General features: G+C 44.7%; 1 protein-coding gene across 9 annotated transcripts in view; it reads right to left on the bottom strand.

The window, feature by feature from the left end:
- FLNB (filamin B) overlaps positions 1-13,011 on the bottom strand; it is a 159,986-nt gene that overhangs the window by 82,055 nt on the left and 64,920 nt on the right. For all 9 annotated transcript variants that reach the window (XM_066351531.1, XM_066351532.1, XM_066351533.1 and 6 more), the window contains exons 3-4: positions 9,399-9,496; positions 6,408-6,555 (exon numbers count right to left, since the gene is read on the bottom strand). In XM_066351531.1, the coding sequence (XP_066207628.1) occupies positions 6,408-6,555; positions 9,399-9,496 (246 nt within the window). The remainder of the gene's footprint in view (positions 1-6,407; positions 6,556-9,398; positions 9,497-13,011) is intronic.

The raw sequence follows: 13,011 nt of genomic DNA, 5'->3' as shown, positions 1-13,011 counted from the left end.
AAATAATTCTAACATCTCTATTTCCTCAGTGTTGGCATCAACTAATTGTCTTTTTTATTCAGTTTGAGATCTTCCTGGTTCTTGGTATAATGAGAGATTTTTGTTATTGAAACCTGGATATTCTGAGTATTATGAGACTCTGAGGTTGCCTTTGTATAATACCACTTCAGCAGGGGTTGGAGGGGTGCATACCCTGTTACTGCCAGTGGGGGAAGAAGTCCAGGCTCCCTATTCAACCTGCACTGCTTCTCAAAGTGAGGGGACTCCTAATTACCGGTGTGTGAGACTGGGAATTCCAGCTTTTATCAGCCCTCCCCCACCAGTGGCTGAAAGGGGTAGGAGTGCCTCACCACTACTCAGATGGCTTCTACTGCTATCACTGTGGTGAAATGCAGGCCCGCATTTGGCCTGTGCTGGTGTAAACGGGGCTAGGGCCACAGCCACTGCAGTCGTGTTGGGCTGGAGCAAAGCAGTGAGTGTCTAAAAGAGGGCTGCCTTGCTAGGCTGCCCTTTACTGGTCTTGTGGTAGAAAGAACAGGCTTTTGTTGGGACTTTTTGTGTCTGTGCTCACTGGCATTTCCAGGCTGTCAGCTTATTCAGTTCCAAGTCTGGGATTTGTGAGGCAGGAGTGAAAGCAAGGGACTCATTACTGTGTCAGTCCTTGGATCCCCAGGTCCCTAGTTAGTCTGCCTTACTGTCTTCAGAGTCTTCTTCTGTTCGTTCTGTATAAAATGCCCAGGGATTTTAGGTGTACTTAGTGGGAGGAGGTAGAAAAAGTACTTCCACTCCATCCTCCCAGCAGCAAAATTTGCTCAAGAATAATTTCCTTTTCAGTTTTTCATTATAAAGAATTAAAACCTATACAGACACAGAAAATTGGAGACGAACCCCGTCACCTGGCCTCAGCAACAACTAACTCACACCTGTACCCCCACCACTTCCCTCTTCCTGATGCAAATCCTAGTCCTCACTCTCCACTCATCAACATTCACTATATATCTCTAAAAGACATGTTTAGACTAGCTACATCAAAAAAACTATCCCATCAAAAAAATTAACAATAATTTCCTAATAGCAAATATTCAGGATTCAAATTTCTAATTATCTTATAAGTATCACGAATTTCTTTTTTTTTTTTTTTTTCATTTTTCTGAAGCTGGAAACAGGGAGAGACAGTCAGACAGACTCCCGCATGCGCCCGACCGGGATCCACCCGGCACGCCCACCATGGGGCGGCGCTCTGCCCACCAGGGGGCGATGCTCTGCCCATCCTGGGCGTCGCCATATTGCTACCAGAGCCACTCTAGCGCCTGGGGCAGAGGCCGAGGAGCCATCCCCAGTGCCCGGGCCATCTTTGCTCCAATGGAGCCTTGGCTGCGGGAGGGGAAGAGAGAGACAGAGAGGAAAGCGCGGCGGAGGGGTGGAGAAGCAAATGGGCGCTTCTCCTGTGTGCCCTGGCCGGGAATCGAACCCGGGTCCTCCGCACGCTAGGCCGACGCTCTACCGCTGAGCCAACCGGCCAGGGCACGAATTTCTTTTTAACGGTTAGTTGAAATAGGGTCCACGTAAGGTTCATCTATTACAACTGGTTGACTGGTTACTAAGTCTCTTAAGTCATGTTAAATCTCTCAGTTTCTCACTACCTCTTCTTTCTCTCATCATCAGTCCATTAAAAACACTGGGTCACTTATTACTACATACCCTGGATTTGTATTCGTTTTTCCATAAATAATTTAGTTTAAGAAAAACTGGTGGTTCATTATTATAGAACAAGATAATATTCACACATTGTTAGGAAAGAAATGCAAATTGGAGGAAATACATAGCTGAACCTCATTGCCAACTATGTATAAACAGAACAAGACAGGAAAGTCTGGAAAAAAATACCTCAGAATGAAGCAAGGGATGGGACCAGCAGTAGGGAAGCATGCTTTCAGTTATTTTATACATTTTTCTTTTGTTTCAAATTCACAGAGTGATCACATCATTTAACAACTAGATTTAAACATGCACTTACTATATTCATAAAAACCCACTCCATCTGACTCCAACAGCCTGAGAGAAACAACTAACTGCAGCTCAGCCATGACTCTGGCCGACATGGTTGGTTAGGAGGCTGACCCATAGCTTGCACTCCAAACTCCCGGGAGCTTCGCTCACCATGCGGACAACCCTTCCCCACATCTACTCGGAATAAAAAGGGTTCAAGTCTTGCTGTGCAGTGAATGCTTCACACAGACCATGGGTTTTGAAAAAGGTCTCTGCTTAGCTCATAGATGCACACTTTCAACCTACCTAAACCTACAAGGAAGCCCACCACAAAGATCCATTTGTGGCCACAAGTTTACCTCAACCCAGCCTTCTCGCCTACAACCCACTGGAACTAAGCACGTCAGGGCTCAGGGAGCAGATGACCAGCAAGGGTAACTGCCTGGTAACTGCAGTCTAATTTACACCCAGAGGGAAATAAAACAAACCTCTCAACCGTTTAGAAACCAGAAAATAAAACATTCTCTAGTCCCTGGTTTAGCAGGCAGGAATGAAGCAATGTGGTCACACAGGAAAGAGCAAACTGTCCCTGCCCTTTGTCTCTCCACAGGACAAGTAACATCTTAAGGCCCTACCCATGTGGTCTTATGTATGGCCCTGTTGCTGAAAATGACTATTTTTGTCTTCCTACTTAAAAAGAAAGAAAATGTTAAACACAGAATTACCATATGATCTCGCAATTTCCACTTCTAGGTAGATACCAAAAAAAATGGAAAGAAGCAACTTGAACATACTTGTATACCCATGCTCACAGCACATTATACACAGCACTGAAAGGTGGAAACAACCCAAATGTCCATTGATAGAAGAGTAGAAAGATACAATGTAGTCTATATTAACAGTATTGTTCAGTTTTAAAAAGGAATGAAATTCTGATACATGCAACAACATAGATGAACCTTGAAAACACACGAATTAAGCCAAACACAAAAGGTCAAATACCATATAGTTCCACTTACATGAGGTACCTACAATAGGCAAATTCACAGAGACAGAAAATAGAATGGTAGTTACCAGGGGCTGAGGGGAGAAGAGAATGAGAATTCCTGTTTAATGAGTACAGAGCTTCAGTTTAGGAAGGAGATGAATAGTGGAGATGGTTGCACATCATCAATGTACTTAATGACACTGAACTGTGCACATGAAAATGGTTGAAGTGCCTGACCAGGCGGTAGCGCAGTGGATAGAGCATCGGACTGGGATGCAGAGGACCCAGGTTCGAGACCCCAAGGTCGCCAGCTTGAGCGCTGGCTCATCTGGTTTGAGCAAGGTTCACCAGCTTGGACCAAAGGTCACTGGCTCGAGCAAGGGGTTACTCGGTCTGCTGAAGGCCCACGGTCAAGGCACATATAAGGAAGCAATCAATGAACAAGGTGATTGGGTCACCTTTGTAAGGTGTCCCAAAGAAAAACTGATGATTGATGCTTCTCATCTCTCTCAATTCCTGTCTGTCTGTCCCTATCTATCCCTTTCTTTGACTCTCTCTCTCTCTGTTGGAAGGAAGGAAGGAAGGAAGGAAGGAAGGAAGGAAGGAAGGAAGGAAGGAAGGAAGGAAGGAAGGAAGGAAGGAAAGAAAGTGGTTAAAGTAGTGAATGTTATGCATACTTAGCACAACAAAAAATATAAAGAATACATACATAATACATATATATATTTGTACACACACATTTATACACACACATGCTTTTTAAAAAGTATTGATTCTCCGACTATATAACATTTACAAAGAGGCAGATGAAGGAAATGGCAATGACTTAGCCACATTCCTGAACTATATAGCCAGTTGTCGCTTTTTAAAAAATAGCAATAAAAGGAAACCATTTCACATTAACAATGGGGAAACTGGACAATCAGAGATAAGGTTATTGCAAACAAGCATTTTATGCCTTGATTAGATTTAATCCATTTGAGAAATTTTATTGACAAGATATTTATTTGACTATTTGAGCTTTTTGCCTTTTAGGAAGCATAACCTTTAAAATCAGAGATTCCTTGGCCTGACCTGTGGTGGTGCAGTGGATAAAGCGTCGACCTGGAAATGCTGAGGTCACCGGTTCGAAACCCTGGGCTTGCCTGGTCAAGGCACATATGGGAGTTGATGCTTCCAGCTCCTCCCCCCCTTCTCTCTCTCTGTCTCTCCCCTCTCTCTCTCTCTGTCTCTCCCTCTCCTCTCTAAAATGAATAAATAAATTTTAAAAAATTATAAATAAAAAATAAATAAATAAATAAATAAATCAGAGATTCCTTTAAAAAATGAAATAAATTTTAAGAAACAAAACCAGAGATCCCTTAATCCAGCTCCCATCTTTGGTGTGGCTTACAGAAAGCACTTTCAAAGCAAGCATGGACATGCTGACCTTGGAGTGACGGCAGGTTGGGGAGGCCATCAAACAAAGTCCCCAGTCTATATGTAACACAAAAGGTTGCAGACACCCACCTCTTTGCCAAAGGGACCTCAAATGGCATGTGGGTTTGTTCCAGAACAATCAGATTGTCTTCTGGTCTGAATCATGCTAGAAAGACAGGTGAGAAGGACCTGGCCATCAAAGTTAAGAACAGCACATGGTCACCACCAGTACCCTGACTGCAGGTCCTCTTAGACTGAGCTCCCGCCAAATACAGCAATGATATCTTCAAAGAGAATGAGTATGGGGCATCCCACAAGACAAGCACTCTGCACTCTTCAGAGAGTTGATTCATTTTTTTAAAAAGTCAAGGAAAATTATTCTAGATTAAAAGAGTCTAAAGACAAATAAACAAATGTAGTAAGTGAATCATAATCAGATCTTGGTATGCAAAATAAAAATTAAAAAAATTATAGGACAATAAATTTGAAAACAAAACTGAATACTAGTTGATACAAAATTGTTGTTAATTTGCTTATGTGTGACAATGAATATTGTGGTGACATAAGAGGATGTCCTATTCTTAGGACAAGTTTTGCTGACGTGAAATGTTACCATGTCTGAAATTTATCCGCAAATAATTCCAACAATCACACACATATATGTATGTAAACAAGCATGCAACACACTAAGGGCGAGAAAAAACTACTAATTAGAGTGGTAAAAACTATAGATGCGCCTAGCGTGCGGAGGACCCGGGTTTGATTCCCAGCCAGGGCACACAGGAGAAGCGCCCATTTGCTTCTCCACCCCTCCGCCGCGCCTTCCTCTCTGTCTTTCTCTTCCCCTCCCGCAGCCGAGGCTCCATTGGAGCAAAGATGGCCCGGGCTCTGGGGATGGCCCTGTGGCCTCTGCCCCAGGCGCTGGAGTGGCTCTGGTCGCAACATGGCGACGCCCAGGATGGGCAGAGCATCGCCCCCTGGTGGGCGTGCCGGGTGGATCCCGGTCGGGTGCATGCGGGAGTCTGTCTGACTGTCTCTCCCTGTTTCCAGCTTCAGAAAAATGCAAAAAAAAAACTATAGATGCTACGAGAGGATACACAAGCTATTTTGTGTGTCTACATGTTTTTCAATTATATTATGAAAATTAAGATACACAATGCACTTCTATAGAAAAGGGAATAAGCTGTATCTCACTGTGCTGACCCTTATTAACAATCACACTGGGCTGAGATACCACTGTTGTCCTTACACACTAGTTAGTATTCTCAAAAACTATACATGGGGCCAGGTAGGTACTTGAAATATTCGGGGAAGCACGCTGTAAAGTACATGATTGTCTTAACCACTCCGCTATCCACTAGAAAATAACACAGAAAAATACTGAATGTAAACTGTGATTAAAAACAAACAAACCAACACAAAAACTAGCACGCTTAAAGTCAAGTGCCAACCAGAGCACCAAGTACCTCAAAATTCCTTCACCCCAACATAATGTTCAGAGCAGAACATTCCTGGCAGCTGCATAAACAGGATGTCTTAGCAAGGAAGTGTCTGCCAGGGGTTATCAGTAGCTCCCACCCTGTCTGGAAACCTGAGGCAGTTTTAGCACAACCAAAGGAAAACTGAATCATCAAATCAGCCCGAAGACCCAGGCTTCCGTCTCCCACCCTCCCACTCTGTGGACTATGCCTCAGATTTCTCATCTGAAAAATGGGAACAACAGTCATTTCTTCATCCCAAGGTTAGTGCACTAAAATCAGAAAGCAACAAACCCACTCATCTCCATCACATTAAATCAGCAGTAGTTCTTAAACCCTAGATTCATCAGGCAGAAAAAGATGGCCATAAATAAATGGGCCTTTAGGTAAAACAAACACCGACAAAGGAGGCTTACAATGCCTTCAAGGATTTAGCCTGTACATTCTTGATTTTGAGAACTTTCCTCCTGAAGCCATACCATAATTACTAAAACCAGAAGACAAGCCTCAAACCTAACACAACCAGTGCTTACCTCTGCCATAGGCTCTGGCTTTCTTGGGGTTGAGTTTGGGTTTAAGAGGGGCCCCTGGCTTGAGCTTGGCCTTGGGGAACTGGGACAGGTAAGTCATTACCGAGTGCTCGTCCACATCTGGGTGAATAATTTCTTCAGGAGTGATGACCTAGAATAACGACATGGTAAGTGAATACCAGAACATATCACTTTGCAACTATTGAAGCTTTTGCAAATGTCTCTTAAACACTACAAATAATAAGAAAGTGAGTCAGCTTCTCAATTAAATGAAATTACATTAAGGTGACACACCAAGATCAGTGTGTTTTTTAACCTTTTAGAAGTATCACCATTGCCTTTGGAAGCTGAGGACCCTCTCCAGACAATTCCGTATATCATTTTCAGAGATACATGCTTCCCCTGCACCCCAAAAAATAACCAGCTCACCCTCCTGGTCAAACTTTCAGTGGGATAAGCTACATCAAGTGAGGAGGATGAAGGAACAACTACATATGAAATTATAGCATATTACAAAAAGTGCATAAACTGGCCTTTTTCCCTTGTTCATCAATTCATTGTGTACATCTCTGTTAACTCAGTTATTAATTTAAAAAAATTAAAATAAGCCTGACCAGGTGGTGGCGCAGTGGATAGAGCATCGGACTGGGATGCGGAAGGACCCAGGTTCGAGACCCCAAGGTCGCCGGCTTGAGCGCGGGCTCATCTGGCTTGAGCAAAGAGCTCACCAGCTTGGACCCAAGGTCGCTGGCTCCAGCAGGGGGTTACTTGGTCTGCTGAAGGCCCACGGTCAAGGCACATGTGAGAAAGCAATCAATGAACAACTAAGAAGTCGCAACGCGCAACGAGAAACTGATGATTGATGCTTCTCATCTCTCTCTGTTCCTGTCTGTCTGTCCCTGTCTATCTCTGCCTCTGTTAAAAAAAAAAAAAAAAAAAATTAAAATAAAAACAAAAAGTGCAGCGGTAGAGCGTCGGCCTGGCGTGCGGGGGACCCGGGTTCGATTCCCAGCCAGGGCACATAGGAGAAGCGCCCATTTGCTTCTCCACCCCCACCCCCTTCTTCCTCTCTGTCTCTCTCTTCCCCTCCCGCAGCCAAGGCTCCATTGGAGCAAAGATGGCCCGGGCGCTGGGGATGGCTCCTTGGCCTCTGCCCCAGGCGCTGGAGTGGCTCTGGTCGTGGCAGAGTGACACCCCGGAGAGGCAGAGCGTCACCCCTGGTGGGCGTGCCGGGTGAATCCCAGTCGGGCGCATGCGGGAGTCTGTCTGACTGTCTCTCCCCGGTTCCAGCTTCAGAAAAGTACAAAAAAAAAAAACAAAAACAAACAAACAAACAAAAAAAAAAACCAAAAAGTGACAACACAGTGACATATCTAATATGTGGCCTTATATACTGAGTCTTTGTGCCCTCCCAAAATTCACGTGTTGAAGCTCTAACCTCTAATGTGATGGCATTAGAAGGTGGAACCTTTGGGAGGTAAGCAGGTTTAGATGAAGTCATGAGTGTGGAGCCCCCATGACAGGATCAGTGCCCTTATAAGAAGAATAAGAAAGACCAGAATGTGTACACACCCACCCACCCTCTTTTCCCCCACCCCTCTCAAGCCAGGAAGTGGGCCCTCACCAAAAATCGAACCTGCTGGCACCTTGATCTTCAACTTCCAGCATCCAGAACTAAGAAATAAATGCCTGTTGTTTAAGCCACCCAATCTATGGCATTTTGTTATAGCAGCCAGAGCTAAGACAGGTCTCTACATTAGGAGCCATTAAAAAAATGGGGAGGTGACAGATTTCTACAGACATTCATTTTAGGAGCAAGAATATTAGTCAAGTTATTTATAACCCATGCTGGACAGACAGCACAAAAAAATCCTCCTGCTGGTAACAAGAGGTAAGCCACACCTCTTAGACAGAAGACCGTGTCTCATGAACCAGGTTAACCAAATGTAGATGAACAACATATGTACCCAGCTTCCCTGCAGCAACAAAACAGCTCTTTGGGTTTGTACTATACGTTTTATAATATGAAGGATATCCAATGATTTGGCATTTCTCTAGGCAGCTCCTTCAACAACTTTACAGTGCCAACATCACATGAACGTCAAAAGGAGATGGTTTTAAGTTTAAGAGATGAAAAAATACCATACCACTTCCTGAGGATGGAAAAGCCAGGAAATGGGCCATGAAGCAGAGACAAGATGCCAAAACCAAACCAAAGAAATACAGGCAAGTTTTTCTACCTCCCAAGGGATCCTGTTGCAAAATACACTGAACTCAGCTCTGAATACCAACTTAGACCTTAATGGAGCCTGTGGTGAGGTCATCCATCTCATGGCATTGGCTACCCACAACTTTTCTTGACCAGGGCTTTGAACATGGGAGTCACTGTATTCAATTGTCAGGGGGAGGTTTTTTCAGACTCCTTGGAAGGACTTAGAAGACTAGACCTCAGTGTGGCTACTGCCGATGGTATCTAAGACTTATTATAATTTCCCAGCTCTCTTGCTATATTTCTGTGATTGGATTATGGGCAACACAAATTCTTCCACAATTTTCATTAATTTTAAGTTATCCTGGTTTAAATTGTTCAAAAAGTTCTAAATCCTATGACTTTTCCCCTAAGATATGAGATTTTTAAAAAATTTAAATAGGTAAAAAGTGGTTAAATATTGGCAATTCTTACAGTCCAACCTAATCATTAGGGTCCTCATTTGCCGTCTGGTGTCCGGAGATAGCCCTTTTGACAGTTTTGGAGCAGAAACACTAGAAAATTTGCCATATGTGACAAAGAGTAAAGATTTTTGGGTGATCTTTAAGCACAGTCAATAGACTGATTATATTACAGGTAAACTGAGGAACACGGGAGTGTGCCACGAGCCAATACTCTTTGAAGGCTAATGCTGAGGAGGTCAGACCATCTCCTAGGCCCATGCCCAACCAGACAAGCTGGAGGGTGGAGACAGCCCTGTGGGACATGCACGCTGGTAAGAATACCTGGGGGACACCCAGCCAGTCGTCTGCCTGCTGCATGGCTTCTCGTGCATTGTCCACTGGCTTTCGTGGGTCCCAGGATTCCCAGTCTGGGCATAGACCTGTTAACACAAAAGATGTTGTTAGTGTTAGCAGACTCAATAGATTTTGGACTTTACAATGGTGCAAAAGCAGTCTATATTCAGTTGAAACCATACTCCTAATTTTGAATTTTGATCGTGTCCCAGGCTAGTGATACATACACGATATTCTTGTGATGGCTGGGCAGTGACATCGAGATGATTTTGCCCAACTGTAGGCTAAGTGTTCTAAACACGTTTAATATAGGCTAGACTAATCTAGGTTTGGTAAGTTGGGTATGTTAAATATACTTTTAAATTATGGTTATTTTTCAACTTACAATGGGTTTATCGGGACATAACCCTATAATAAGTCATGGAGCATCTGTATATACTTTATGGGCATAAAGCATAATGGATGTGAGCATGCAAGGGTGGGACTATTCTGTCTTAGCTGAGGCCTCTTCTTTAGGATGTTATCTTCTTGCATTAAGAGGGAGGTTAGCCACTCCTTAATTATGTGATATAAATAAATAAATAAATAAACAAACAAACGAATAAAACCAATTGGGCCTGGTGTCTTTTGCAGGAGACTTTTTTCTAACCTCCACACTCACATTTTTGTACCTTGATCACCAAATGTGTGGGGTTGACACCAGCTGGGTGTCCTACAATTGAGCTCAATTCTGACACTATCTACCTGGGAATAGCATCAGATCCCAAACATTATAAGCTCAGTCCCACAAGACTGCAACCCTCTCTCCACTTTAGACACCAATCTCAAGTCCAGGTTGTCATCTGGACTTCTGACTGACCAGCTACAATACACAACTCTTTCCTCAGGTTTAATTATTTACTGGAGCAGCTCACAGAGCTCAGGAAAACACTTTACTTACTAGATTACCAGGTTATTATAAAAGGATACAATTTAGGAACAGTAAAATGGAAGAGAGGCACAGGGCAAGGTACAAGAAGGGGTAAGGAGCTCCCATGTCTCCTCTGAGGGTGCTGTCCTCAGAGACATTCACCAACCTGGAAGCTCCTTACATCCCAGAGTTTGGGGATTTTTGTGGAAGCTTCGTTACATAAGCAGGATTGATTAAATAGCTGGCCATTAGTAGTTAACTCAACCCCCCTCACTCTTTTCTGGAGGTCAGAAGAGAGCTGAACGTTCCAACCCTCTAATTGGTGGGTTTCCTGACACCTAGTCCCCACCCTTAGGGGCTTCCAAAAGTCGCCTCATTGACATAAACTCAGGTGTTGACAAAAGATTCCATTATCATGGCTCCTTTCACTTAAGGAATTCCAAAAGTTTTACAAGCTCGCTCAATGCCAAGATAAGGGGACCAAGACCAAATATGTATTTCTTTTTTCTTTTTCTTTCTTTTTTTTTTTTTTAAAGAGACAGAGACAGAGAGAGGGACAGATAGGGCAAGACAGGAAGGGAGATGAGAAGTATCAATTCTTCATTGCAGCTCCTTAGTTGTTCATGTGACTTGACCGGGGGTGGGGAGAGATTGGGGGGGGGGGGTGACACAGCAGAGCAAATGACCCCTTGCTCAAGCCAGTGACCTTGGGCTTCTAGTCAGCCACCTTTGGCCTCAAGTCAGTGACCATGAGGTCATGTCTATAATCCCACGGTCAAACCAGTGACCTCAGGGTTTTGAACCTGAGTTCTCTGTGTCCCAGTCCAATGCTCTATTCACTGCGCCACCATCTGGCCAGGCTGTATTTCTTTTTTTTTTTTGTATTTTTCTGAAGCTGGAAACGGGAGAGACAGTCAGACAGACTCCCACAGGCGCCCGACCGGGATCCACCCGGCACGCCCACCAGGGGCGACGCTCTGCCCCTCCGGGGCGTCGCTCTGCCGCGACCAGAGCCACTCTAGCACCTGGGGCAGAGGCCAAGGAGCCATCCCCAGCGCCCGGGCCATCTTTGCTCCAATGGAGCCTTGGCTGCGGGAGGGGAAGAGAGAGACAGAGAGGAAGGAGGGGGGAGTGGAGAAGCAAATGGGCGCTTCTCCTATGTGCCCTGGCTGAGAATCGAACCCGGGTCCCCCGCACGCCAGGCCGACGCTCTACCGCTGAGCCAACGGGCCAGGGCCTCTTTTTTTTTTTTTTTTCTGAAGCTGGAAACGGGGAGGCAGTCAGACAGACTCCCACATGCGCCCAACCGGAATCCACCCGGCACGCCCACCAGGGGGCGATGCTCTGCCCATCCGGGGCGTCGCTCTGTTGCAACCAGAGCCACTCTAGTGCCTGGGGCAGAGGCCATGGAGCCATCCTCAGCGCCGGAGCCAACTTTGCTCCAGTGGAGCCTCGGCTGCGGAAGGGGAAGAGAGAGACAGAGAGGAAGGAGAGGGGGAGGGGTGGAGAAGCAGATGGGCGCCTCTCCTATGTGCCCTGGCCAGGAATCAAACCTGGGACTTCCGCACGCCAGGCCGACGCTCTACCACTGAGCCAACCGGCCAGGGCCGGCTGTATTTCTTATTTTAAGTCACACTATCACAATCCCATTCCTGGATATATCTAAAAAGAATGAACTAGCATCCTATATAATTAAAAAATCCACTTGCTCAAAGGCCAAACCTAGAATTATCTTAAAAACCATTGTCAGCACGAGAAGTATAGAACTAGAGTAAAAAATTTCCATGTTTAAACTGGAAAGAGGTATTCTACAACCTGTCTCTGGATGCAAGCAAGGAGGGCACTGGGAAGTGAACTGCTGCTGAACTCTGAGTTACTTTTGAATGACTCTGGCTCCCAGGCTCTCCAGGAAGAATGAGGCCTAGACTCAGCCCTCCTTCCCTATCTGACACCAGACAGCTCTGCTTTGAGCATGTGGAGACCACCAACTTATTAAATATTCATGTGCCCAGCACATACATAGCCCTCAGTAAATGGAGAATATGATTATTAGTTTTTTATTAAAGACAATTTTAAAAGGTACATATAAACACAGGCTCTGGTTTTTCTACTGAGTATGTACCAGCAAACTCTACCCATCGATCTAATCCGTCCACAAGGATAATTACTGCTTCGGGGCATGCTCAACCACTCAGAAGAGGGTGGAAAGACTCCAACTGGATCCTGACCAGCCCTGTTTCACAGCAACCAGAGAGAAAAGAGTGGAGAAAGCCATATATATATATATATATAATCAAGCCAGTGGTCAATAAAAATGGGTACTTTCCACTCAATGAAAGCTATTAGATTTTCAAGCCAAGCCACCTAACAGGGCCACATGTTTTTGCCAAAGGCTATGGAAAACTAGGCACCAACCAACTTTGGAGTCTAGAAGCTACACCCAAGGCCTGCTCTGGGCATTAAGGCCTTGATTGGGAATCTGGATAAATAACTGAATTCACTGCTCAAACAAGTCAATAGATGTATAAGACCAGCCAATGGAAAAGTAAATGGAGCCACTTTGAATTCCTTTTGCTAACTTACAATGGACTAAAACCAGAAGGAATGCACCAATCACAGAAAGCCTAGCTTTCCCAATTGAAAACCAAGAGATTTAGGGCCCACATACCCCATCCCAAGGAGAAGGCCTAT

This window comes from Saccopteryx leptura, chromosome 10 (assembly GCF_036850995.1).
Source record: "Saccopteryx leptura isolate mSacLep1 chromosome 10, mSacLep1_pri_phased_curated, whole genome shotgun sequence".
NCBI classification, from domain to species: Eukaryota; Metazoa; Chordata; class Mammalia; order Chiroptera; family Emballonuridae; genus Saccopteryx; species Saccopteryx leptura.
Note: the sequence above shows the minus strand (reverse complement) of the source record. Positions and strands in the feature narration are given on the sequence as shown.